Source organism: Mytilus trossulus, chromosome 2, assembly GCF_036588685.1.
Source record: "Mytilus trossulus isolate FHL-02 chromosome 2, PNRI_Mtr1.1.1.hap1, whole genome shotgun sequence".
Taxonomy (NCBI): Eukaryota; Metazoa; Mollusca; class Bivalvia; order Mytilida; family Mytilidae; genus Mytilus; species Mytilus trossulus.
In genome coordinates this window covers 10941524-10968677 of record NC_086374.1, presented here as the reverse complement: position 1 = coordinate 10968677, position 27154 = coordinate 10941524, and the positions used below count along the sequence as shown (strand labels likewise).

General features: G+C 31.4%; 2 protein-coding genes across 2 annotated transcripts; one reads left to right on the top strand and one right to left on the bottom strand.

The window, feature by feature from the left end:
• Positions 1-13340: 13340 nt before the first annotated feature.
• LOC134706467 (neuronal acetylcholine receptor subunit alpha-7-like) lies at positions 13341-15552 on the top strand. The gene has a single exon (XM_063565434.1). The coding sequence runs from the start codon at positions 13583-13585 to the stop codon at positions 14852-14854; it is 1272 nt and encodes a 423-aa protein (XP_063421504.1). The 5' UTR covers positions 13341-13582; the 3' UTR covers positions 14855-15552.
• Positions 15553-17310: 1758 nt separating this feature from the next.
• Positions 17311-19654, bottom strand: LOC134704894 (serrate RNA effector molecule homolog). The gene is made up of 2 exons (XM_063563679.1): positions 19576-19654; positions 17311-18306 (listed from the first exon to the last, which is right to left on the bottom strand). The coding sequence occupies exons 1-2, from the start codon at positions 19646-19648 to the stop codon at positions 17831-17833; spliced, it is 549 nt and encodes a 182-aa protein (XP_063419749.1). The 5' UTR covers positions 19649-19654; the 3' UTR covers positions 17311-17830.
• Between the last annotated feature and the right edge of the window lie 7500 nt (positions 19655-27154).

Sequence of the window (27154 nt, the reverse complement as noted above, 5' to 3'; positions counted from 1 at the left end):
GCTAAGAAGAGGTTGGCAAAGAGAGGCGCACTGTATATTTCCATAAGAATACCGACAATATAAGTAAAAATGTGGGTATATAAATATATTTTTTTAAATAGGAATATGGGTTTGAATATATTAACAAATACACATATGTGACTATTCTGATATACCAATTTAAAGTGGGTATGTAAATAATAACGATTTTGTTTTAAATATAAATCTTATAATTTTCATTTATAATATTTGTAAAAGAACAATTATTGTACCAACATGTTGCTTTTTATAATAAGCGATGGATTGTGGTATCCTAATTCTTCTATGTGTAGTTTGTCGATAATAGAAATGTGCATACATCAGCAAAATTATGTGTCCAAACTGTCAGGAGAGAGTCTATACTGATTCGGGTTAAATTTATACTGGTTAGATAATGTGGAGACATCCTCGAGATAGCAAGGAATGTGTTGACGTATGTTCAAAGACAGTCAAGAATATGTAAAGACTTATTCAGTCATAAATAAGAATTTCAAGAATATGTCAAGACTTATTCAGACACAATTAAGAATATCAAGAATATGTAAAGACTTATTCAGTCATAATTAAAAATATCAAGAATATGTCAAGACTTATTCAGTCATAATTAAAAATATCAAGAATATGTAACGACTTATTCAGTCATAATTAAAAATATCAAGAATATGTCAAGACTTATTCAGACACAATTAAGAATGTCAAGAATATGTCAAGACTTATTCAGTCATCAATATGAATGTCCAGAATATGACAAAAGGGTGCAAAGTAAATCAGAATAACGTCCAAGACCTTAGAGTTTTGCATGAATGATTAATAATCAGAATATGTTTGACCTTTTTACTTATTATGTATGTGTGTTTTGTTTACATATCGTTGTCAACATAGTGGAATGTGATGCAATGGTTGTACAAGTAAAAGGTTTAGCTAGCTATAAAACCAGGTTAAATCTGCATAAAAAAATGCCTGTACCATGTCAGGAATATAACAATTGTTATCCATATTCGTTTGATGCGTTTGAGCTTTTGATTTTGCTTTTTGATTATGGAATTTCCTTTTTGAATTTTCGTCAAAGTTCAGTATGTTTGCGATTTTACTTTTTTTTTTGTGGTACAGAACGGTGAAGAAAACCATGTAGGTTTATTATTATTGAACAGAACAATCTTTGAGTGTTTTAGATAGTATAGATATGTTAGAAAATACAAATATCGCTTAACATAGCACACAGCTTTGATACGAAACATTCAGTCAAGATATACATATTTACTCTATCATATCAACATTATTGTAACAATTCAATTAAAACACAGAATGAAGCATTCCAGTGAGAAACTTGAACGATCATACAAAAAAAGAAATTAGAGCAATGCCATTGAATTCCGTATGGATATAAAACTATTGATTACTAAATAGACTATTCCGTCTAAATTTTATTACTTACATAAAACTTGTATTTATCATCGTATTTAATTTAATTATAATTACTGCTTTATATATATCGAATCAATATATTTAATACATTTGTGACGTAGATGATATTTCATTACACAAAAGTTCAATTTCGGTCGCACTCTAGAATTTAATATTTTCAATTCATATAGTTTTACATAATATCTTTAACAGACGAAGGCATTTTGGACACAGCAATTTTTGAGTGGGCACAAAATGATATTTTAATATATGCAATTTTAAGTTTTTAATAAATAAACTCATCATAGATACTAGGACTAAATTTTGTATATACGCCAGAGCATAGATAAAACAAAAAAGCAAAATCCTTCAATTGATCCCATCTCCTTCTCAAAAAGTGAGAAGGAGAGGGTGTTGATCTGCTAATGTTTTACATATGTGGCAGTGCAAATATGTAAGAAGTAAAAGTACACCTATCATCCATCTGAAAACATCGTATTATACGTGTTCTAACAAAATATGCTACGCTTCAGTTCACTACTTCAATTAAAAAACAATATTAATCTTAGAAATAAATTAAGCCTGTTTTTAAGGGACTTCTCTCCTATTTTTATTTACATTAGAACTTGGTATTTTGTTACATATTCTAAGCGTTTAAGTAATCCTTATGGATACAATTTGCACTTTATATTTATGTTGCATAACATCTATTGTTATAATCATAGAAATACAACTGTCTTCTTCAAATTGTATTCATTGCGTTATAAAGCATTCCTTTGATTAAAAAGCCCTCACTTATAACAAAGAACCAATATAACTAGACAGGGCGTGAACAAAATGTCAACATTAAGACACGGCGACAATTTCATAAAATTGAAATAATGCGGACTTTGTTAAATGAAATTATCCGACGACCTGATGATGTAGAGGATGATCAATAACTAAGTTAAAGTATACTCGGCATATGCTTCAAACAGTAGGTTAATGAACAATAAAACTTCAGAACAGCAAATAGGTTTATTTAGTCTTACCATATATTATGTTGAAGAGGGTACATTCAAGAACAACCCCTCCCCCCAAAAAAACCATCAACGACATAACGTGCAATTATGTTAGCAAATTTGGAGAAAAAAATCATTCATTATGTTTTTCGGTCCCTAATTCTTTTCATTATGTTTTACGTTTATAAACACAAAAACAAATAGATTTTATACTAAAGCATTAAATCTTAAATTTTTGCGTACAACATTTCCAAAGAATTAGATGAATAGTGATCGTAACAATAAAACCCTAAAGACAAGACATTAGACGATTATATTGTCCCTATTTTATGAGTGTTATTGATTCCGTAGAAATCGTTTTTCTCTCATCATTAATATAGCTATAATTGTTTTTATCACCTCGTTACAAATAATAACCAATACAAGATACGAAAACAGATTTCCTAATCTATTAAGTTTCCGTCTTATAATTACGTTTGGTGATAGAATCCATCTCCTGGTGTATAAAAGAAGTATTTGACGGTCTTCCATTAAGACGGATTTGACAGTGTTTTTACATTGTTAATCATAACACTGAATAGTTGTTTATTAAATGTGATAGTAAAATAAATAGCTTGTTGAAACCTAAGAATTTTTATGAGTCAATTGTTTGGACTAATGACAACCACTAGTCCTACATAATGTACATCTAATTGTTAATATATAAATATAGTTGCTGTCCAATAGAGCCAGTATCCTTGATGATTTTTATGCTTCCTTTTGCAAACTAGAAAGTTCCTTTGAAACGTTATTACACAATAACCTGACATGAATCGTGAACGAATTTTCAAACAAACTTTTTGACGAAATGGTCTCTTTGGAAACTAATGTTGATTTACAATTATTTTCGAGGGTTGTTCGCAATTAACATATGGCATACATGTATTTGTTATTCATACAACCACGAACACAAAACTTATCATTGATGGACGAACACGATCCCACTTATAACAAAATATTAAAATGTAAGAAGTTGATGTTTGAACATATTTTTTTTGGTAATTTTAGAATATGAATTATATTTTATTCTTCAATGGAGAAATAAAATGTATATCGTAAAAAATACACATATATCGGAGAATTACTGGTCTATACAACTTTTAAGTTAATAGAATTGTAGTCTGTTGAAAACACAAGACAGCTTTGTCACTCAGGAAATTAAGAAACAGATTACTGTAAATATATTTGTTAAACATGAAAATGTTGACGTCATCTGTTGTTATTTATAATAGTAAATATTATTCTGTAAAATGTCATCTGTTGTTATTTATAATAGTAAATATTATTTTGTATTATGTTATATGTATATATATAATGTATTTGAAGGTACGTGTCACAGTGATACTAAAATACCCCGTGCTTTTAAACTTCTATAATAAATTTGACTGTAGGAGGAATACGTACTTGTTTAGAAAAGGAATTAAATCGGACTAGGTTGTTAAAACATTAAGTTAAATGACGTTAGGTTATTATCCATAAAATCCCTTCATTGTTCAATCCGTTTGATAGTTGAAAGTTTAAGTAGCAGAAAATTATACAAAAATGACAACACTATAATCGTGTTTAATTGAAATTGTTTTAAAACCTAAAATATTTCTTTTTCTATAAACTCCAAGATAATTTCAAATTTAAAGATTCTAAAGATAAAATAAAATAACCAAACATATCAAACAAATGAAAACAACTGGGATATTTCTGACTTGGTACGTGCATTCCATTGATAGAAAATAGGGAAATAATATGTACAGAATTTTTTCAAGATTAAACAACACTATAGAAAATTCGTCTACATTTTTATAAGTACATTATTTACTGTTTAAGATATTTACAATACGACAACAGGCTTTTTCACAGCTACAAATCATATATCTATATCTGGGAATAAAATACGTATTTTCATTTAGAATTATAAAATAACTATAAAAAATAAAATCACAAAAATACTGAACGCCTGTGAAAAGTAAAAATGGAAAGCCCATAATTAAATGGCAAAATCAAAAGCTCAAACATATCAAACGCGTTGATAACAAATGTCGCATTCCTGACTTGGTACAGACATTTTCATATGTAGAAAATGGTAGGTTGAACCTGGTTTTGCACCTAGCCAATCCTTAGGGCCGATGACACTTTTTGACCCAACTGTGATTTGTTTATAGACATATGCATGCAAGAGCGAAAAAAAGATACCATAGGGAAATTCAAACTTATAGGTAGAAAATAAACTGTCAACGCCATTGCTAAAAACGAAAAAGGCCAACAGACAAACAATAGTACACAAAACACAGTGTTGACAATTAAAGACTGAGCAACAAGGACCCCACAAATAACATGGGGTGATTTCATGTGGACACTAAAATAGGTCAAATTGACATATTAAACTTAATAAATTTCAAATCATTTGATTTATCTCCTATCATTGAATATTTCTTCTCGAATGGTCGGTTTGAATTTCAGAAAAACCACTTCTAGACCAAAGTATTTATACAAGAAACAGCTAAACGTACAGTAAATTAACAGTTTACTGTCAGAACATGCATACATTGGACACCATTAGTAATTACTTTCACCAAAAACATTGTCTCCATGTAGTCTTATAGCAAGTGTTGTGACTAATCTTTTATCTTTATAATACGCTTTCACACGAATAAATGCATAGTATCAACGTTTCAATCATATATATAGACAGTGTCTGTTAGTACATAAATTAACAAGCTTTTTCCACTTGCAATGGTGTTAAATTGTTTGACTTTTCTACTTGTTCAGGTATTCGCAATTACAATCTTAAAAGACAAATTAAATGAATTGAGCCTGCTTTGTTTCATATAAAAGAAAAGCTAACGCAGATCATATCTTGTTTTAGGATCAATCTTGATTTAAAAAAAAACACTCTGATACAAACGAAGAATTATTTTGACTGTCCCTTTGGTGTCTTTCGTCCCTCTTTTAAAACTGTTTATTAATTCGCATGTTTTACTTTTACATTCCAATGAAACTCAGCGCCGACTTGTTCCTTTATGCCTTTGGGGCTGACTTCAAATCTGAAGGAAGAATGATATGAAACAGGCCTAACTTAAACTTCACTTTCCGTTATATAAATGATGACAGCTCACTGCGCACCTCGAAGTGTGGTGACTGTTGAACACAATAAATAAGGAGCAGTATCTGCTGTTGGGATTTTTCTCTGAGTTTAGTATTTTTGTGATTTAATTTTTTTCCAGAGCACATATGATCCCATTTGGACTATGACAGTTGTTATTCATACGTTTGGTGTGTTTGAGTTTTTGATTTTACCATATGATTTCGAACTTTCCGTTTAGATTAGTTTAAACATATTTATTTATTGTGGATTGGGAAACAAGTTTTGCAACTCATATTAATTTCTTTCCACTTTGCAAGTGCTGCTTTGTAGCGGCATTAGCCCGCTCTTCTTCGAAATCTGCAAGTGTGTCTTTAACGTGCAAAAGATACGACTCCCTCTTAACACGGGTCAGCCATTTATTGTCCCCTTCAAATGGACTATCATCGTTTCTTAAAGTCCATACGCGCAAATGGTGTAAAGGGAGAGCAGAAAATTCAGTCCCTGAAATGTTTATCCCGGACGAGGAATCGAACCAGGAACCTTTGTGTTAGTAGTCGTCCGATGCAAAAACCATAACACTACAGCTCTCCGTTACAATTTTTGCTCTGAGTTCGTTATGTTTGTTATTTTACTTTTCGATAGGATTTGTGTTGCTGAGACTTCTTCAGTTTTTGATGGGTTTATTGTAGGTGGTTGCTGGAATTGTGTTTGTTTGTGCCATGTGACTCTCTATTCGGTTTGGATACATGGGTTCCATATCCCTTTGGCATCTTTAACCTCTCATTAACAGTGTACATGGTTGTATCTAATAATATGAGTTCAAGATACGGCGTAGTAGCCAGAAGGGACAAGAGGACAATGTCCTCACTTCTTACAGTTGGGGTTGCTCATATTATAATCTGTGATTAAACTATCTGATTAAACGTCAAACCTGTGTCCACGCTTTGCTCAACAGAAAAGCGTTTACAAAGGATCTGAATTTTTATTGTTGCAAAAAAATAGTGGAAGATGCAAATAAAATATTAAAATTGATAGCATTGTGTTGACCTTGTATGGTTCGTCAGTTATGCTGCAAAATGTTTCTTCTTATCTATCATAGTTGTCGAGAAAATTGACAAACTTATATAAACAAGTAATGAAATTAAGAATATGTAATGTGTACTGAAAACAATAGAATTTAGTAAACTATCGTCATAATTCATAACAAAATGATTTACGAAAAGAAAATATGGTTGGTGTTGCTCAGACTTTTGTTTTGATGTTTTTGACAAAAATGAACAAACGACAATCATTAAAGGCTAAGTGAGCTAAGAAGGCAAAAAGAAAAACACCATTCCACAAAACAACACTCTAAGATATTAAAGTGCCTGGATATTATTCTTTTGGGGTACAGGTATTCAATAAATAAAGGCAACAGTAGGTTACCGCTGTTCGAAACTCATAAATCGATAGAGAAAAAGCAAATTTGGGTTACAAACTAAAACTGAGGGAAACGCATCAAATATAAGAGGGGAACAACGACACAACAGAAACACAACATTAAAATGTAACACACACAGAAACGAACTATAATATAGCAATAGCAATTTTTCTGACTTGGTACAGAACATTTTAAGAAAAAAAAGTTGGTCGAACCTGGTTTTGTGGCATGCCAAACCTCACGCTTTTGTCGCAATGATAGATATAACATTAAAATTACAACATTTCATACCAAGACTACAATACAAATAGATAAGAGAACAGAAAAGACAGAAAAAAACAAGAACAAAAGGTACCAGGTACTAAAATTTAATACGCCAGACGTGCGCCTTGTCCACACAAGACCAACCAGCGACGCTCGGACGAAAAAGGTCAATCAAATGATGATATCATCTAGATATTTGCTTATATCAGTTGTTTGTGAGGTTATTTACACCGAAATATATTGCATCGTCAAATACAAAAGAAATAGAAAACGCCAATAACTAGGCTAATTTTATAAACATTATATGTCATACCCGCCCACCTTAATTACTGTCATGTTCCCCACACTTGTGCAACATTATTGAGTAGTACTTGTTGCTTCAAATACGAAATAACTAGAGGCATTTACCATAGTTTTGAAATAAAAGTTGATGAATGTATTGACTCGTGAATTATAGGAATGCATTTGGATATAATCTTATTTTGTTAACAAGATTGTGTAACCGTTATAAACTAATGATGCGTTGTTGGTTATGCAATTATTTTAATTTTGTTATAAATAAGGCACATGCAATTGCAATTCAACACTTTTAATAAAAATGTGAACTTTGCAAATACTTCTGAAATTGAAAGGACTGCATTTTGTTATTACAATAACAATAACAATATCTCCTGTAAATGTGTTTACATTCGTTTTTGCTCGACATAAGGATAGTAATCCGGCGGCTGCTGTGTTAGCTTACTTCGTAACAGCTTAATATTTTAGAAGTTTGAAGACTGGATGCTTCATACTTTGTTTATAGATGCTTCGTGTTACGAAGTTTCAGTCTGTTATATGTTCAGTGACCTCATTTACATGGTTCAGTGACTACTTAAAAAAAGTTGTATTTTTTTGTAATGTCAATTTCTCTCTTATTATGTGTAATAGGATGGATAACCATATTTGGTATGTGCGTATCTTGCAAGGTCCTCGTGCCCGTCAGACAATTTTCACTTGACCTCGACCTGTTCTCATGGTTCCATAAACAGGGTAATTTTTTTTGTGGTCAAGTCCATATCTCAGATACTATGAGCAATAGGTCTAATATATTCGGTGTATGGAATGATTGTACATGTCCAACTGGTAGGTGCCATCTGACCTTGACCTCATTTCCATGGTTCAGTGGTTATAGTTGAATTTTGTGTTTTTGTCAGTTTTTATTATACTGTATGCAATAGGTTAACTATATTTAGTGAATGGAATGTTTGTAAGGTGAACATGTCTAGCTGGCAGGTGATATCTGTAGTTGACCTCATTTTCATGGATCAGTGGTCAAAATTAGGTTTTGAGATTTTGTCTTGTTTTTTTTTACACTAAATGCAATAGGTCAACTATATTTGGTATATGGAAATATTTAATGATGTGCATGTCAGTCTCGCAGGTTTTTTTTACCTTGACCTCATTTTAATGGCTTAATGCTTAGTGTTAAGTTTTTGTCTGTTTATCTTAGAATATAAGAAATAGGTCAACTATATTTGTTGTATGAAAGAATTGTTAGTCCGTCTATTATTCATCTTTGTATTCATACTGTAAGGTGTACATAATTTTTTTGTTTAATTAATATGACCTTGGCATCATTTTCTTGGATCATATTAAGTTTATGTGATAGTTGAAGTAAAGTTTTATATTTAGGACTATCAAAATAACATCAATGATAAGGAAAGAAGGCATGACAATCTAGCATACTTTGTCCATTACTTGTGTTGACAATCTTGCATACTTTGCCCATTCCTGGTGGTCACAGTTTAACATACTTTGTCCATTCCTTGTGTTGACAATCTAGCATACTTTGTGCCTGTCCCAAATCCGGTGCCTGTAATTCAGTCGTTGTCGTTTGTTTATGTGCTACATATTTGTTTGTCGTTAAATTTTTTTTTTACATAAATAGGGCCGTTAGTTTTCTCGTTTGAATTGTTTTACATTGTCTTATCGGGGCCTTTTATAGCTGACTATGCGGTATGGGCTTTGCTCATTGTTGAAGGCCGTACGGTGACCTATAGATGTTAATGTGAGTGTCATTTTGGTCTTCTGTGGATAGTTGTCTTATTGGCAATCATACCACATCTTCTTTTTTATATTTGTCCATTACAAGTGTTGACAATCCAGCATACTTTGCATATTCATTGTGTTGACAAACTAGCATATTTTATCCATTTCTTGTTTTGACAGTTTAGCGTACTTTGTTCATTCCTTGTGTTGACAATCTAGCATAATTTGTCCATATCTTGTGTTGACAATCTAGCATACTTTGTCCATTCCTTGTGTTATCAATCTAGCATACTCTGTCTATTCCTTTTGTTGACAATTTGGCATACTTTGTTCATTCCTTGTGTTGATAGTCTAGCATACTTTGTTCAGGCCTCGGGATGACAATCTATCATACTTTGTCCATTCCTTTTGTTGACAATAAAGCAGACTTTTTCAATTCATTTTGTTGATAATTTAGCATATTTTGTGCATGTCTTGTATTAACAATCTAGCATACTTTATCCAGGCCTTACGATGACAATCTAGCATACTTTGTTCATGCCGTGTGATGACAGTCTAGCAAACTTTGTTCAGGCCATGTGATGAAAGTCTAGCATACACTGTCCAGGCCTCAGGTCGACAGTCTAGCATACTTTGTACATTCCTTGTGTTGACAATCTAGCATACTTTGTTCAGGCCATGTGATGACAATTTACCATACTTTGTCCATGCTTAGTGTTGACAGTATTGCATACTTTGTCCATTCCTTGTGTTGACAGTTTAGAATATTTTTTTCATTCCTTTTGTTGACAATCTAGCATACTTTGTTAATTCCCTTTGTTTATAATGTAGCATACTTTGTTCCTTCTGTGTGTTGATAGTTTAACATACTTTGTCAATTCCCTTGTGTTGACAGCTTAGCATAATTTGTCCATTCCGTGTTTTGATAGTCTAGCATACTTTGTACATTCCTTGTGTTGACAGTTGAGCATACTTTTTTTTATTCCTAGTGTTGACAGTTAAGCATAATTTGTCAATTTCGTGTTTTGATAATTTAGCATACTTTGTTCAGGCCTTTGGATTTCAATCTAGCTTACTTCGTCCCTGTGTCATGGTGTAAATTTCTGTGACTTTATTTCATAATCAAATAAAATAAATGTAATTTCACTAACCTGAGAACAATCCAAGAGAAACTTGAAAAATAGATGTCTATTAATTGGAAACGAATCAGTAAGTGATCTGTTCCCAAGCAATAGTATTTTAATTTGCTCTAGGATTATTTTATTTATTCATTTCTTTACTTTCATAGAAAATTTCCAATTTAAGGTTGTCAAGATAAAGATTTATTTATATCTTATATAATAGGTTTGAAGTTAACATTTTGAAGCGTTTAAGACGGAACTAAGTTTTTATTGTATTTACTTTGATTCTTGATAGTAGATTCCTTACGGAATATTTTTAATACCTTTTTTTAGAATTTTGTAAAATAGTCTTTGTCATGAGATTAACACCTTTGACTGAACACTATTTAGCTTTGACAGATACAAACTTGTAGACAGAGATTTAATTAAGTTGCTATTGTTATCGACCTGAATTTTAGGTAATTTCAATTAGCACTTTTGACCAGGACACGCTATTTAAGGACCGCCCTTATTTTTTTTTAAATTGACAAGTCCCCCTATTTTTCTAAGGATCTAGAAATCCGATTGGTAAAACAGATTGAATATAAACCTAGTTGAAATTGAAATACTATTTCTTGGGTACAAATCACTTACTGATTTGTTTCCAATTGATAAACATCTATATTTCAAATTCTCCATTGATTGTTTTCAGGTTAGTGAAATAACATTTCTTTTATTTGATTATGAAATAAAGTCACAGATTAACACCATGACACATGCCTTTGGATGACAATCTAACATAATTTGTCCATGCCTAGTGTGGACAGTCTGACAGTTCTAGTGAAGTAGAAAATCACGTTTCGTTATTAAATAAATGTTTACTTAGAAAGATACATTAGTTGTATCATAAAACATCTAAACAGTTATTCCAGTAGTTATCACTTTGGAGACGTGCCTTCGAGCTGGGTCGATTGTCTGTCGGCAGCTGGACAAACCAAAAACGATAGGAAACCAATTTGAATGCATACGCTACGTGTGTCTTGAATGTCCATCATCAAGTACATTGTAGATGTAAGTCTTGGAGAGTTCTTTTTGTTTGCCAACCCTCCGCACGTGCACGGGTATGTGCATGTATCAAGTACGCTGTTGATGTACATGTATGTCATGGAGGTTTCTTTTTGTTTGCCTACCCTCCGCACGTGCACGTGTTTATGCATGTATAAAATATGCTGTTAATATAACTCCTGGAGAGTATCTTTTAATTGCCTATCCTTCACACGTGTATGTGTATGTGCATGTTTCAATTCATGAACCTTATATATATGTATTAGTTGTTGACTTTTGTCATACATTTTTCTCACTTGTTTTGTTATGTTGCCATTTTCGAAAAATTGTTGTTGATTGACGGTATTAAATTTTATTCACTGCATATCCAGACACATTATCCGTCAGTTATTACAGTTTTTAAAAGATATTGGATTGGTCTAGGTACATTAATTGTATGCTTAGCTATATTCTTAGATCAATATATATTCATATTTTGAGTCTAGACATTATATATTCTGTCATGTGTTTTCAGATTTCTGACATTGTACAATTTGCTGTCATTGACATAGTGACATTTGAATGCAGATTAGATTTTATTTTGGTAGTGATTTATTTGTATTGCAATAGTCATATTATATCATTATTGTTATTTGTCAGAGTTTTAACATGGGATGTGAGACCGTATCCCTTGTGAAGCCTGAACAAAACCTGTTTTATAACGGAGTGTTCTGATATCCACGTTGAATTATTCTAAATTCCTTTTTGTTTTGTTTACATGAAATATAGGTGTATATCATAAAACCAATCAAATGACAGGGAAAGACCAAATATCAAATTCAAGAAAAGGACATGTTAACATTAGATTTGCGTAAAGTCCGATCAATGAAATAAAATTTCAGTACTACGATAATAACACAATGCTTGATTGTTTGAAGCAAAAATGTGATCAATTAGCTAATTTCTCTTTCAATTTAATACACTTTACACAGATATTAACTGAGGTAACCATGAAGTGTAAATCACTACACTACAGGAACATACATATTATCTACGGTGTGCAGCTGATGTCCACAACCTGTCGAGACACAGTTTATAAGTCTAAAGATCGGGATACAAATCCACTAAGATTAAGTGATCAAAGCAAAGTAACTCATCCTTATTAATCCCTGACAATCATCAGGTTACAATTGTCATAGTTTTATTTACCAATCAAACGGTATTTAAACATCTTATTATTTTTTACAATCTATGATAATTATAGGAATAGAAAAATAAAATGCGGACTGAAGAATTAGAATAGTGTCATTGACCATTGCATAATTTGGAATTTTAAGTTTTAAGCTTTGGACTTTAATTGATGACAACAATAGTTAAGTATAAGACATTAATGCTTTATAACAAAGACTTATGGACGTAAAACAGAATGTATAGCCATGATAAGTATAATGTGTAGATAAGAACAGCAAGGTATTTATTCTAAAGTATTCGAGAAAAAAAACAATAGATAAAGTCATACCTTTTATTAGAAACATTTCTTCAATTTGATAAATATGCATAAAATATTTGCCACTGGACGTTAAGCAACCAGCAATCAATCAAAGCTGGTCTGTTTAAACTTTTCTTTAAGTTTATTTTATGTTATATTTGAAAAGAATATTTCATGCGTACCTGAGAATATTCTATTGACGACATCTATTAATACAAACAATATATAACTAATAGGCTTTTCTAATGATCAATATTGATATAGGAATGAATACAAGTTATTATATATATTCCATTTAATAAGAATACAAGTTATTATATATATTCAATTTAATAAGAATACAAGTTATTATATATATTTAATTTAATAACACGTAGGTTTCTTTTCTGCGTATTTAAATAAATGAAATACACAAATATTTATATTTATATTTGTTAACAAGAATTATCTCATTCATTTCAAATAGAGAAAAAAACAAAATAGTCTTGTCAATGTACAAGTAGAATTTGCGTAATCCACATAAATTTAAACTGACCACTAATATATTGTACTGATAATCATTTAGGATACTCGCCAACTGGGAAACAGAACATGTAGTGCTCAAGATCCGTGTGAGATCTGTGACGCAGAAATGAAATGAACTGATAATCATTTGGGATACTATTAGTCGATTATACGTCAACTGGGAAAAAGAACATGTACTGGTCAATATTTGTGACGATGAATAACGTACATCGCCAGCTGGTATTAAATTTGATCTGTTTGTCTTTTCTTGTAAAACTGTGTAGCACATATTCCTATACTGATGTAGACATATTATATAAAAATCTAACAAGTGGATACAATAAACAAATACGGCCAGTAATTGACCAGTCCGAAATTACGTATATAGATACGTCTTTTAACCTTATTACTGTCCAGGACATCAGTGAAGTGCAGGGGACTGTAACGTTATCTGGTTTCTTTAGATTTTCGTGGATAGACAAGAATTTAGTATGGAATCCAGCAGACCATAATAACATATATAGCATGGACTTTCCGGAAAACATTTTATGGAAACCTCCCATGGTTAATGGTAACTCCGCAAAAAACATAAAGATTATGACTGTGGAGAATATGATGTTATCGGTGCAGGAAGACGGACAAGTATATTATTTCCCAGGAGATAGTTTTACATTTACATGTGATATTGATAGTTCAAAGTTTCCATTCGATACACAGATATGTACAATGGATCTATTGACATGGGGTTATTCTAACAGTACGCTGGTGTTTAATGACGGTCTCGTAGCTACTGATCTGATGGGTACTAACAGTGGATGGGAACTATTGAGTGCAACAATTACCGGTAATGTCTTTGGACAATTAACTATTCCGGGAGTCCAAGTCAAGTTCAATTTTAAACGACGGTCTTACTTCTTTATCATGAATCTTTTACTTCCGGTCAACTTTTTAGGATTCCTCAATATCTTTGTTTTCATTTTACCACAGGAATCTGGAGAAAGGATCGGGTTTTCAATAACAGCTTTGTTAGCAGTGGTAGTTTTCATTACTATAGCTGAAGACATCCTACCGGCAACTGCTACCCCCAAATTAGCGGCTTTGTATGAATTACTCATCCAAGATATGGCTTTAAGTGGTTGTATTGTAATTTCTGTTATCATAAGCTCGAGGATATACTATAAGAAGGACCAGCAAGCCATACCTGAATGGATTCGTAAGTGCGTGGAATTTAAATGCTGCTGCTGCAAACAGAAACATCCTAACTTTAATAGACATTTATCAGAACCAAATTCTGTACATGTATTAAAACCAACAGATAAAAGCAAGGTGGACTTACAAAATGATGAAAATACCAACGAGCTAACTTGGGAGACAGTCAGTAAATTCTGGGACACAGTTTCACTTTGTTTTTATTTATTGTGGTTTATAGTAGGCAATATGAAATTTTTCTTTGATACGCTATAAAAGCTTTAAGAAGTTATAAAAACATATCTATAATATGTATTTAAAGACATTTTTCCTTAAAGAATTTTAGAGAATTTTAAAGATGTAGTTGCTTCTTCTATTTTTGTACACATACATATAACAGTTCGTTGATACATTTTGCAGATTAACCTACTTATTAGTTTGAATGTTCCTTGGTAGCTTTCGCCTTTTCTTTTTATATTCGGTATTAAATATTATGTATAGACACTTTATTACACAGAAGGTCGTATCCTTCACCTCTATATAACTGTCTCTTATTTTGATGGTTTCTTTTGAGTTATTTGTGTTGCCATCTTATTGTCAAATACCTTCCATGTCCTTTTACTTATAAACGTTTGTTTATAAGTCATATTAAAGTTTTCAGATATTTTCTGCATGTTAATTTGATATATAAAAATTGAAAATACACAGAGTTCCTTTACTTTGATAAAATTTTAATTGATATCATTCATTTATTAAATTAAAAAATGATATCCTTGTGCAAACGTTGAAAATCGTTCTGTAGAATCCTTTATATATCTAAAATTATGAAAAAGTTCAGAATTAAATAATGAATATACATTTGTGTAGCAGTGACATTAAAGAACAACAAGATGTGGTATGATTACCAATGAGACAGTTATCGACGATAGACAAAATGACACAAACAATAAGAACGAAGTCATCGAACGGCCTTCAACAACATATAACCATATAGTCAGCTTTAAAAGACCGTAAAATTAAACATGTAAAACAATTCAATCGGGAAAACTAACAGCCTGATTTATGTACAAAAAATGAACGAAAATCAAAAGCCGATATGTTACAAAGCAACAAACACAATCACTGAAATACAGACTCCTGACTTTGGATAGGCTCATGGTGTAACAGTATAAAAAAGGTACAATCACAAAAATACAGAACGCCGAGGAAAATTCAGAACGGAAAGTCCCTTATCAAATCATAAAATTACCAGCTCAAACACTTCAAACGATTAGATAACAACTGTCACATTTTTGACTTGGTTCAGACATTTTCTTACGTAGAAAATGGTAGATTAAACCTGGTTTTATAGCTAGCTAAAACTATCACTTGTATGACAGTCGAATAAAATTTCATAATATTGACAACGATGTATGAAAAGACATAAAAGTTAAAATTTCAAAAGTCAACATTATGTTATAATCTTATCACTATTACTACAAATACATGTGTAACAAAAAAAACCCACAAAAAGGCATATAGGCAAAGCCAATTAGTAAAACATTAAAGACAAGAATACAAGAATTTACCATAGCACAATAACAAAATGACGGGATGTATAAGTATAGAGTCGCGTCATATGTAACAAAGAAGAACAAAAGCATATACAAAAAGCACATTATCAAAATGAAAAACAAGAATTATTTATAACTTAAGAAAATCTATAAAAATCAGTTGAAAAAAGGCTTTCCTCGGCAGACAGATACACATAGAAATACATCTTACAAAAGATACAGTGTGGACGTGGCAAGGTAATTTTACATCCCCACAACAAAAATACATTGAGTAAAGATCTGAGAGTACTGACAGCTAGTTTAAAGCCAGTAACACCTAATAAAATAAATTATCCATCGAAGACTTAAAAATCTATTTGTCACATGTATAACAATAACATATGTGCTTCTCAATATATTTATCATATGTATGAAATGATTTATATGTGCCCTAAATCTTTGTCTCACCTAGATGACAAAGCATCATGATGTGTCTAATCTATTTTCATTATATATGACAATAAAGTTTATTATACCTCAGTATGTTTTTTTCTATATAAAAAGTAATGAAATAGTTGTGATATTTCATCTTTCCCGTACTTTTCATGCTTATTTTTCATTGGACGATAATGATGTCATTGACTATATTGCTTGGTTACGTATGATTTGCAACGTCAAACTTACCTTTATATTGTAAACGGTGGAATCTGTTTGTGTTGATTGTAATTTCACTTACAAGAAGCAATTATAAAAGAGAAAGAAAATCTTCAATGAAATGTTTTTAGAAGAACTAAAATATGTATAGATTATTACATGGCATTTTTCATATCAAACCCTTTATCGGCCCAAGGTTGTGATATCAGCCCAAGAGCCGTAGGCTCGAGGGCTGATATCATGAACGAGGGCCAATAAAGGGTCTGATATGAAAAATGACATGTAATTATCTTTTTATCATATACTTCAGCAGAAGAAATACAGACAAGAACTATTAAAATTTAATTTTGTTTGCCTTTGCACTTTCAGATAACATTCACAGACAACCAAAAAATAAATCTTAACTTTAATTGTTTTTATTGATATTACAAGCATTTTATTTATCTTTTCCCAACAATTATCATGTTCTTCAATAATATTGTAAAAAAGTGAATCAAATTTGCATTTGTTGTAATTTAATAGCTAGAATTATTATAAGCACGGAAAGTTTAACACAAGTATTTCTAGTCTTGATTGAAATTAATGAAATATTATAAATACAAAACGAATTATAAAAAAAAGTATAGTTCATCAGGTGCATGTATAAAAGTTATGTGACAATTTTCTTTTCTTTCAGATGATATATTTACACTTTTAAAAAATTAGTTATTTGGTATATGAAAACTCTTAATGGCTGTTTTGTTCAGTATAATAAAACACCTAATGACTGGTTGTATTGGTAATAGCAAGTTTTTTGTCCCTTCGCATACCAACTATTGCTCTCTGCTTTGCCTCGAGCAATAGTTGGTACTTCAGGGACAACAAACTTGCTATTACCTTCACACCCAGTCAATAGGTGTATAATAGTGTATCCTTCATATTTCTCTATGACGATAAATATTATATGACCTTTCTGTTTGATTTATGAATGACAATGAAAATGTTTCAACGTTTTCTAAGCATTGTTTAAATTATAACATGTATAAGTTCAAGTTGTTTTACGTTTTAATACAATTTTTTGTCAGTTTTAAGGCAATCCTGGATTTGAAGCAAATCCCGTTAAAGATGATGGGATTTTATTCTGATTGGATGACCACGCTGGTTTAGTTGGTTTGGTTTTCTTACCAGATGACGATTCGGGATCTTCTTCCGGTTCAGGTTGTTTGTCTCTTTTATTAGATGGTGATGTTGCTAACTCCGATTGTTTATCATTCTGTTCAAATGATGGCAATTGTTTATCCTTTTGGTTTCTTAGAGTAGACAATGAAGCTGGATCAGATAACCGATTGGTCTTTTCAGCAGTCGATACAGATTCATCTTCTTCGGTTGATGGTTGATTGGGTTTCTGTTTTTTCTTATCCGATGTCAACGCTGGCTCGGTTAAGTTGCTTTTCTGATCAGACAGCGCTTTTGGTGGCTGTTTATTATTTTTGTTTTGTGGCTTATCGATAGAATCTATTTGATCTTGATCGTCTGTTGTAAATATGCCGGACTTTGAATTACCTGTAAAGATATGTTAACGCTGAGAACAAATGCAACTGTTATTTTTTATTTATTCACTGAATTCACTAAAATTGTGCCTTCTAACAAAACAACACGCCAGCAAGTTAATGTACTTTTCTTGAAATACAAAACTCGATGTGAGTTAAAGATGTGGGGTATATACTACGACTTCTTTTTGCAAATAGATTGAGATGAATAAGTTTAAACATCGACTGGTCTAATTAGTTATCAAAGGTACCAGGATTATAATTTAGTACGCCAGACGCGCGTTTCGTCTACATAAGACTCCTCAGTGACGCTCAAATCAAAAATATTTATAAACCCAAACAAGCACAAAGATGAAGAGCATTGGGGATTCAAAATTCCAAAAAGTTGTGCCAAATACGGCTAAGGTAATCTATGCCTGGGATAAGAAAATCCTTAGTTTTTTCCAAAAGATCAAAGTTTTGTATACAGGAAATTTATAAAAATTACCACATTATTGATATTCATGTCAACACCGAAGTGTTGACTACTGGGCTGGTGATACCCTCGGGGACGAAACGTCCACCAGCAGTGGCATCGAACCATGTGTAAATAGTTATCAAATGTACCAGGATTATAATTTAGTACGCCAGACGCGCGTTTCGTCTACATAAGACTCCTCAGTGAAGCACAAATCAAAAAAAATTATAAACCCAAATAAGCACAAAGATGAAGAGCATTGGGGATCCAAAATTCCAAAAAGTTGTGCCAAATACGGCTAAGGTAATCTATGCCTGGGATAAGAAAATCCTTAGTTTTTCAAAAAGTAAAGCTGCTATTGAACATTCCAAATATTCCAAATATGATATTGTATTGACCCGAAAAGTACACAATAAACCAAACAATTAATTGACAAGTTTTGTATCTGATGACCAGTAATTGGTCTACTGCATCTTTGGCGAATCCTCGTACTAGCCTTTTTATTTTATATTTGTTACAAAAAGAAGTACATCTATGTTTATGGCTGTTACCGTTGTTAAAATTGTTTGAATGTCCTGGATACGAACGTCTTTTATGATGTAAGCTCTAAAACGGGTATTGTTTAAGAATGAGCGAAAATCGGAACTGATTTAAATATATTAATTAATTTCCTGAGACAGATTATAGGTGTAACTTGACTTGGGAAATTATGTTTATTCCAATTTTTTTTTTTAATTAAACGGCAACTTCTTTTATAGGAAAACTATTTTTGTTTTAAAAAAATGAAAGAAATTAAAAATAATCAACTAGCATCAATATACATACCTTCTGTGCCATCAGTAACACAGGTATCATATACAAATAAAGAAAAAAGTAAACAGCAAAGTAGTCCATTCATTTTGATATGATTGTTAAAATTACATTATAAACAAGCTTACTCACAAAGAAAAAATAAAGCTAACTTGTATAACTGTAACAGGTGCTCTGTAACCATTGTTCGTTTGGTCTACTTAAATTTGTAAGTATGACTGTTAAAGGTTAATAATAAAACCGTACATAATATGATCATTGGACATGTTTAGTAATGTTCTTGAAGCTGATAAGATGTATAATCGCTTACACTTGACATACATAAAACAATGTATTATACATTCTAATAATGCTTACACGTATATCATACAATGTATCTAGAGAAAATCTCCATCAGTTGTCTTATCAATAAATGAGCTGTGTTGCTTTTAATTGCGTATGGAGTATAGAGCTGTGTGGCTGTCAATTACGTTCATGCTAAAGTATGGTTTATCATAAAGACGAACGGCTTAGTATACGACTGTTCTATTATCTTTACGGCGGATGGTATGCATAATCCACCCCTAAGGCAGAACATAATTTTATTATTTTTTACCAAAATATCACATGTTTTGCCTTCTTCATTTATACAATTAAACTCAGCATAAATACCATGATTAAAATTATGTATTTACGCCAGATGCGCGTTTCGTCTACGAAAGACTAATGATCAGTGACACTCGAATCCCAAAAAGTTAAAAAGGCCAAATAAAGTATGAAGTTGAAGAGCATTGAGAACCCAACATTCTTAAAAGTGTTGCCAATTACAGTTAATTGGGTAATCTAATCCTAAGGTAAAAAAGCCTTAGTACTTAATTTGTAAACCGTTAAAAGTTAAATACCGAACTCCCAGAGATATTTTAAACGGAAAGTCCGTAATTAAAAGACAAAATCAAAAACTCAAACGAATGGATATCAACTGCTTTATTCCTGACTTGGTACATGCATTTTCTAATGTTCAAAATGATGGACTAAACCTGGTCTTATAACTAGCTAAACCTCTTGTTGCCGCTTATATGACAGTCGCAAAACAAAACATTATATTTACAACGATGTGTGAACAAAACAAATAGACGTATAAGGTAAAATGTCAAAATTAGGGGTACAGCAGTCAACATTGTGTTTTAATTTAAATCACTATAAACATGCAATTATGTGACAAAGAAACACAAAAAGGCATATATCGAAAGCACATTAGCAAAAATACAAAAATGTATATGGCAAAGATTAGAAATATTTACCATAGCGCAATAAAAATGACGGGGTGTATAAGTACATATGTACCAAAGAAACAACAAGGCATATAGACATAGCACATAATCAAAAATGAGAGATAAAAATACAATCATTTACCCATAGAACAATAACACACTGACGGGATGTATAAGTGCAGAGCCACGTCGTATGGATATCAGTATAATCAATAAAAGAAATATACATCAAGACAGATTAAAAAAATAGTATATCAAGTTATCAAGATTATAAACAACATCAGTACCAATAAATTATACTTTCAGACCATCATATATTATTTATGAACATGGTCTTGGTAACTTCCGATGAACTTTTTGTTTTAAAAAACCGACTAGACGTTCTTTGAAATAGCCTGGTTCATCAACATACTCTGAGACTGGCGACGTTTAACAAAGTTTGAGCAATAGCTGCAACTCGTGAATACCTAATACGTGTTGAGATATATTGACTGTCCCTCTGGAATATTTCACCCCATCTTTTATGTATCCCATCTGCCGGTGGAGTTTGTATATTGCTTCTTAGGTTGGGGGATTGGTAATTTCAAAATTAAAATCGTCTCTTTTGGCACAGATTCTGGTATTGAGATGACCGCGTATTTCTAATGCATAAGTCTAAAAATGAGGCGAAAGAAGCTGTGGCTGTTGTTTCTTTAATTTCTAGTTCTATGAGATATATTAATAGAATCCAATCAGAAAAGTTTGAATTGTTAATGCAAAGAACATTATCAATATAATTTATCTGAATGTCAAATTAAATGATCTGGTTTCTTTAATCTTTTTTTGTTTGACCATAGTCTTAAGGAACTATGACTCATATGAAAATAAGAAGACGTCGACAGGAAGAGGCCCACAGTTTGTTACCACAGGAATGCTAACAATTTGTTGTAAAAATCTAGCTCCAGCATACTGATCACTAGTTCCTCTGTGTAGCATGTTTTTATCTTTTGGTTCACTATTATCAAAATATACCTTATGGTGTCCCTTATTACTAGTATGCTATAATTTTTATGTTAAAATGCATCGTGGATTATTCGAGGGATTATTTCTTATAGCCGATTTTTCAACTTCACATGGGGAATGGTGGTATACAAGGTTGAAAAAACAGTTTTGATAGAACTAATTTCTGAAAAAGATTGAGATTTAAATTATTAAGAAATGTTTTGAGCTTGTAGAATCCATATATGATTAGTATCACTTCGAGAGTGAACAGTTTCGCAGTGTTTCTGAAGGCCCTTTTCACTGCAGACATAATTTTGATCATTCTAGTGTACGTATAGTAGGACCGCAGTTAACGTGAAATACTTTATTCGTCGAAGATGCAGAGGGGCCGGTAATGTATTGTTTTTTGTGCGGAAATTTGATCCTTGGGTTTAAAACATACAAGGTACGCCCTCCGATTTGCTTTTCAATGTAATGTTCATTGTGTCGTTTGTTTTCTCTTAAATTTGAGTGTGAATTCACATTACTATAAGACATGTCACGGTACTTTTCCATCCCAAATTCATGTATTTGGTTTTGATGTTATATTTGTTATTCTCATCTGATTTTGTCTAATGCTTTAATAGTCCGTTTCTGTGTGTGTTACATTTTAATGTTGTGTCGTTGTTCTCCTTTTATATTTAATATGTTTCCTTCAGTTTGAGTTTGTTACCCCAATTTTGTTTTTTGTCCATAGATTTACGAGTTTTGAACGGTATGCTACTGTTGCCTTTATTCCTTGAAGCCATAACTTATAATATATAATGATGACTATAACAATATTCATAAGTGCATGCTGACTACTGCAAATATAGCGTATAGTTGATAATTTTAAAACCCAGGGCTAACAGACAGTCTCAACAAATTCCGTTATATTTACAATGATGCGTGAACTAAACAGACACAATATATAAAACAGTCAAAATATGGTTACAGCAGTCATCATCATGTAACAATTTTAAAAGGAATAATTTAACAGAACACAAAAACATCTATCTACAAACACATTCATTCATTTGTGTGTCTAACGTCAGAAAATTTCAAGTTATCATGACGTCACATATATTTGTCGTTCAATATACATACAAACAATTTTGAAATTTCACATAGGTAATGTTAGCATACAGGATTAAAAAATCAAAAGTATGTAAGAATAAATTTCAGAAAATGACCGAGATTTAAAATAGTCCAAAAGTTCTATAGAATTTATAAGAATCCAAAAATAGTTAATTCCACTACGCGATAGAATGATTTTGAGGTTTGTCGTTCAACATATTTTAAAATAGTCTACAAGTTCTATAGAATTTATAAGAATCCAAAAATAGTTAATTCCACTACGCGATAGAATGATTTTGAGGTTTGTGGTTCAACGTATTTTGTAATTCATAATAGAAATATATCATAATGACATATAATAGAGTGATTGGTTTAACGACGTCACGTGGTGACCCCAATATGGGATTCATGACGCGTTAATGGCGACGTCATCTATTAATGTTGTTGTGTTTCATTGTTTATTTTTCAACAAAACGCAGCAGAAAAAGTCCAGCGTCCGATAAATTACTTATACGGATAACTACCGACCCCCTACGGATCCATAGAGGGTGAATAAAATAAAAAGGGACTCGGCCTCCGGCCTCACCCCCAAGGAATTTACTAACCCTCTATGGATCCGTATGGGGTCAGTAGCGAACCATATAACTTATAATATAATACGGACGGGATCTTTTAAAGTACAGAGTCACGTTATTAGAACCATAAAAATACAAAAAGTCGCATATATAAAACACACCAGCAAAAAATGAAACACAATACAAACACATTGACGGGATGATTAAGTACCCAGCCACGTTAAATGGAAATCACATAAAACAATCCAACAGTAAAAGCAATATTAAAAATGTGTAAGGGTTCCGCGGAACCCAGTGTCTCGCCTACTTTTGCTGTAAATCGCAGGCTCAACAACAATGAGGAAAAAAATCAATAAAAAAAATTCCTCTTGATACTATCTTATGATTGTAAGAACCTTCTGTCCAAGTTTGGTAAATATCTAGGATAGTTAATGAATCTAATAAATGTTTTAAAAACTTTTACTGCAGACTGTATGTAATATGTTAACTGAAAGAAAATCTAAGTCCATTTAAAAGTAAAATAATTAAAATTTTAAAAACTTTAACCACAGAGTAAATGTAATGTTTCCCCACAGAAAAACTAAGTCCATTTAAAAGTAAAATACAGAAAAAATAGATTTATTTTTTTACAAAATTTACTTCTGAATACTATCTTATGATCATGAACAAGCTTCTGTCCAAGTTTGGTACAAACCCAGGATAGTTTAAGAAAGTTATTAAAACTCTAAAAACTTTAACAACAGAGTGAATGTTATGTTTCCCCGCAGAAAAAAAACTAAGTCCATTTATAAGTAAAATACGGAAAAAATGGAATTTTATTTTTACAAAATTTACTTCTGGATACTATCTTGTGATCATAAATGAGCTTCTGTCCAAGTTTAGTAGAAATCCGGTATAGTTTAAGAAAGCTATGAACATTTCAAAAACTTTAACCACAGAGTGAATTTTTGTGTACGCCGCCGCCGCCGACGACAACGGAATGTAGGATAGCTTAGTCTCGCTCGACAATAATAGAACAAAGACAAACAAAAGAACAAAAAAAAAACGTTGTTAAGATGATAAACAACATCAGTACGCAGAATCTATATACGAGGACCACCATGTATTATTTGTGAAGTTGATATGGAATATTTATCAACAAGTGGTACCTTCCGATGAATTTTTTTAGAAAAAGAATGAGACGTTCTTTGACATACCCCTGGTTCATCCCATATGCAGGTGAAGTTGGTAAATTGCTACTAAGGTGGGGGGAATTTATAATTTCGAATTATAATTGTTTCGTTTGTCATAGATTCTGGTACTGAGATGACTGTGTAAGTCAAGTTCCAGATATAAGTCTAAAAATGTGGTAATCTATTCCTGAGGTAGAAAAGCCTTAGTATTTTAAAAATTCAAAGTTTTGTTAACAGTTAATTTATTATTATGAACATATCAATGAGAACTAGTCAACACGGAAGTGCTGACTACTGGGCTGGTGATACCCTTGGGGAAATAAATCTCCATCAGCAGTGGCATCGACCCAGTGTTTGTAAATTAACTCATCATGAATACCAGGACTAAATTTTATATTTACACCGCATGCGCTTTTCGTCTACAAAAGACTCATCAGTGACGCTCGAATAAAAAAAATGTTAAAAGGACCAAATAAAGAACGAAGTTGAAGAGAGTATGGAATGAACAAAAACATATTTGTCTTTAATTCTCAGTTTATCATTAAATTCTAAGCGTAAACCTAGAATTTAAAGTGTTTCTGTGGTATCCACCAATATAAATAATTTTAAAAAGTATACATACATTAAATAATTTAATGATGAAACCTCTGCAACTGTAGGACATTCCAGTTCATGTTTAAGCACAAGAGTGTTCAATTTCGACATGATTATTAGCTTATCGCTGAATTCAATTTACCAGATACACCACACCTTCTTATCTGGGTGAATTATAATAATACCAAGTTTCAAAACCTCAACTCCAATTAGTTGATAGACAAAACGTTAGAGAGCGGAAAATATTTTTCTATATAGCATGGTAGACTCTATTTTTGATTTATGAACCCAAATGTAGTATCTTCATCAGAACTTTGTTTTGGTGTTTACTCAAGCACAATGTCACATCCCACAAAACATTACTTTCTTGAAAGGTTTACTTTGAAGTGGTGATATTTGAGGTTAATCAAAAAGCTGCTTAACGTAGTATATACAGGTACCTTGACCACCTTGACCACTTTGCCATTCTGTTTCTAGACTTCCAACATTCTTTAAATACATAGATGTTATTTATGTTTGGCTTTGAGCGTTCCAGAAAAACGCTACGGATGCAAGAAATTAATAAACGTGTTGTTTTCATTTTTTTTATTCTGGTATAAAATATTATTAAGATTGCTTTTGTGGCATGTATCACTACTTTATTTTTCCTGTTTTGTAAAAAAATTGGCAGCCATAAATGACATAGGTATGTTTCAAATTGACCACCTTTTTTTTTTTTTTTTCAAACATAAAATGGGGCAAGTGTTGAATCATACTTTTTTCCAACTCTGATGCGAATCAGTAGGGTCAAATAATTCATCACTTTTCAAAAAAAATATTCTAACACTGTTTTTGTAGGCTGTAGTAAATAAGGCTGATATAATTCATATTTACCATTTTTTATTTTTACCAATCTATGCATTGAAATTCATCTACTGTTAACAATAAATAACAATACAGAATTATCATCTAAACATTGACCATCTAGTTAAAAGAAAGACAAAAACTATCCACAGAAGATACTTCAATGGAATGCAAAAAAATAAATATAGCTCTTCTTTTGAAATAATGATTTTTATATTCTAAAAAGCATGGCATGTTATTTTTATAACACATTCTAATATATATATATATATATATATATTCATATAAGATATTTCTTCGTTCCTTGTAATGATATTGAAATATCAGGATTGCAAATTAAGTAAAATGTGAATCATTGAATGGCCAAAATATAATAAGCAATGAAAAAACTCCAAAATCCATGTGGTAAATTTGTTTAAAAGGAATAAAACAATTTTCATATAGTCATACACATACATAGTACTGTATTAAGATAAAATGACCAAGGCTATATCAATGCTTAAACATATTTTGTAAGACTTTTCAAATATCAGCAACAAAATCCATTTTGTCACAAAGAAAACAAATGTTCAAAATTTAATTTCTGTTACAACTTTCACACTCTTCATTGTCCCAAAAAGACCATATTATCAAAACTGTAGGTTTACTTTTTCAAGTATAACTCATCCTCTTGAAATTTCAATAATATAAGGTTTAATTGCATTTTTCATTTTTTTTTATAACATGAACATAGTAAATTAGACTCTCTTGTCTCACTTTTTTCTTAAGTGCATACATAGACATACTGATACAGTAACATAACATTTTAACAAATCTTATCTATTAGAACCTGCTGTAATTCAGACAATAAAATCAAATTCTAAAGGTGCCTGCATATAAAGATATAATTATAGTAACAACTTCAGTCTACATAAATAACTGACAAGCAAAAATAATCAAGTATATATCCATTTTATTTTGGTGAGAAGTTGTAAAAAATAAGGTGTTCTCAAAACATATCTCAATTCAAACTAACATATTCTAAGATAATTTAAAAAAAAATCAATTTAATAACATTTATATATTTAATCAAAATATCAATTGC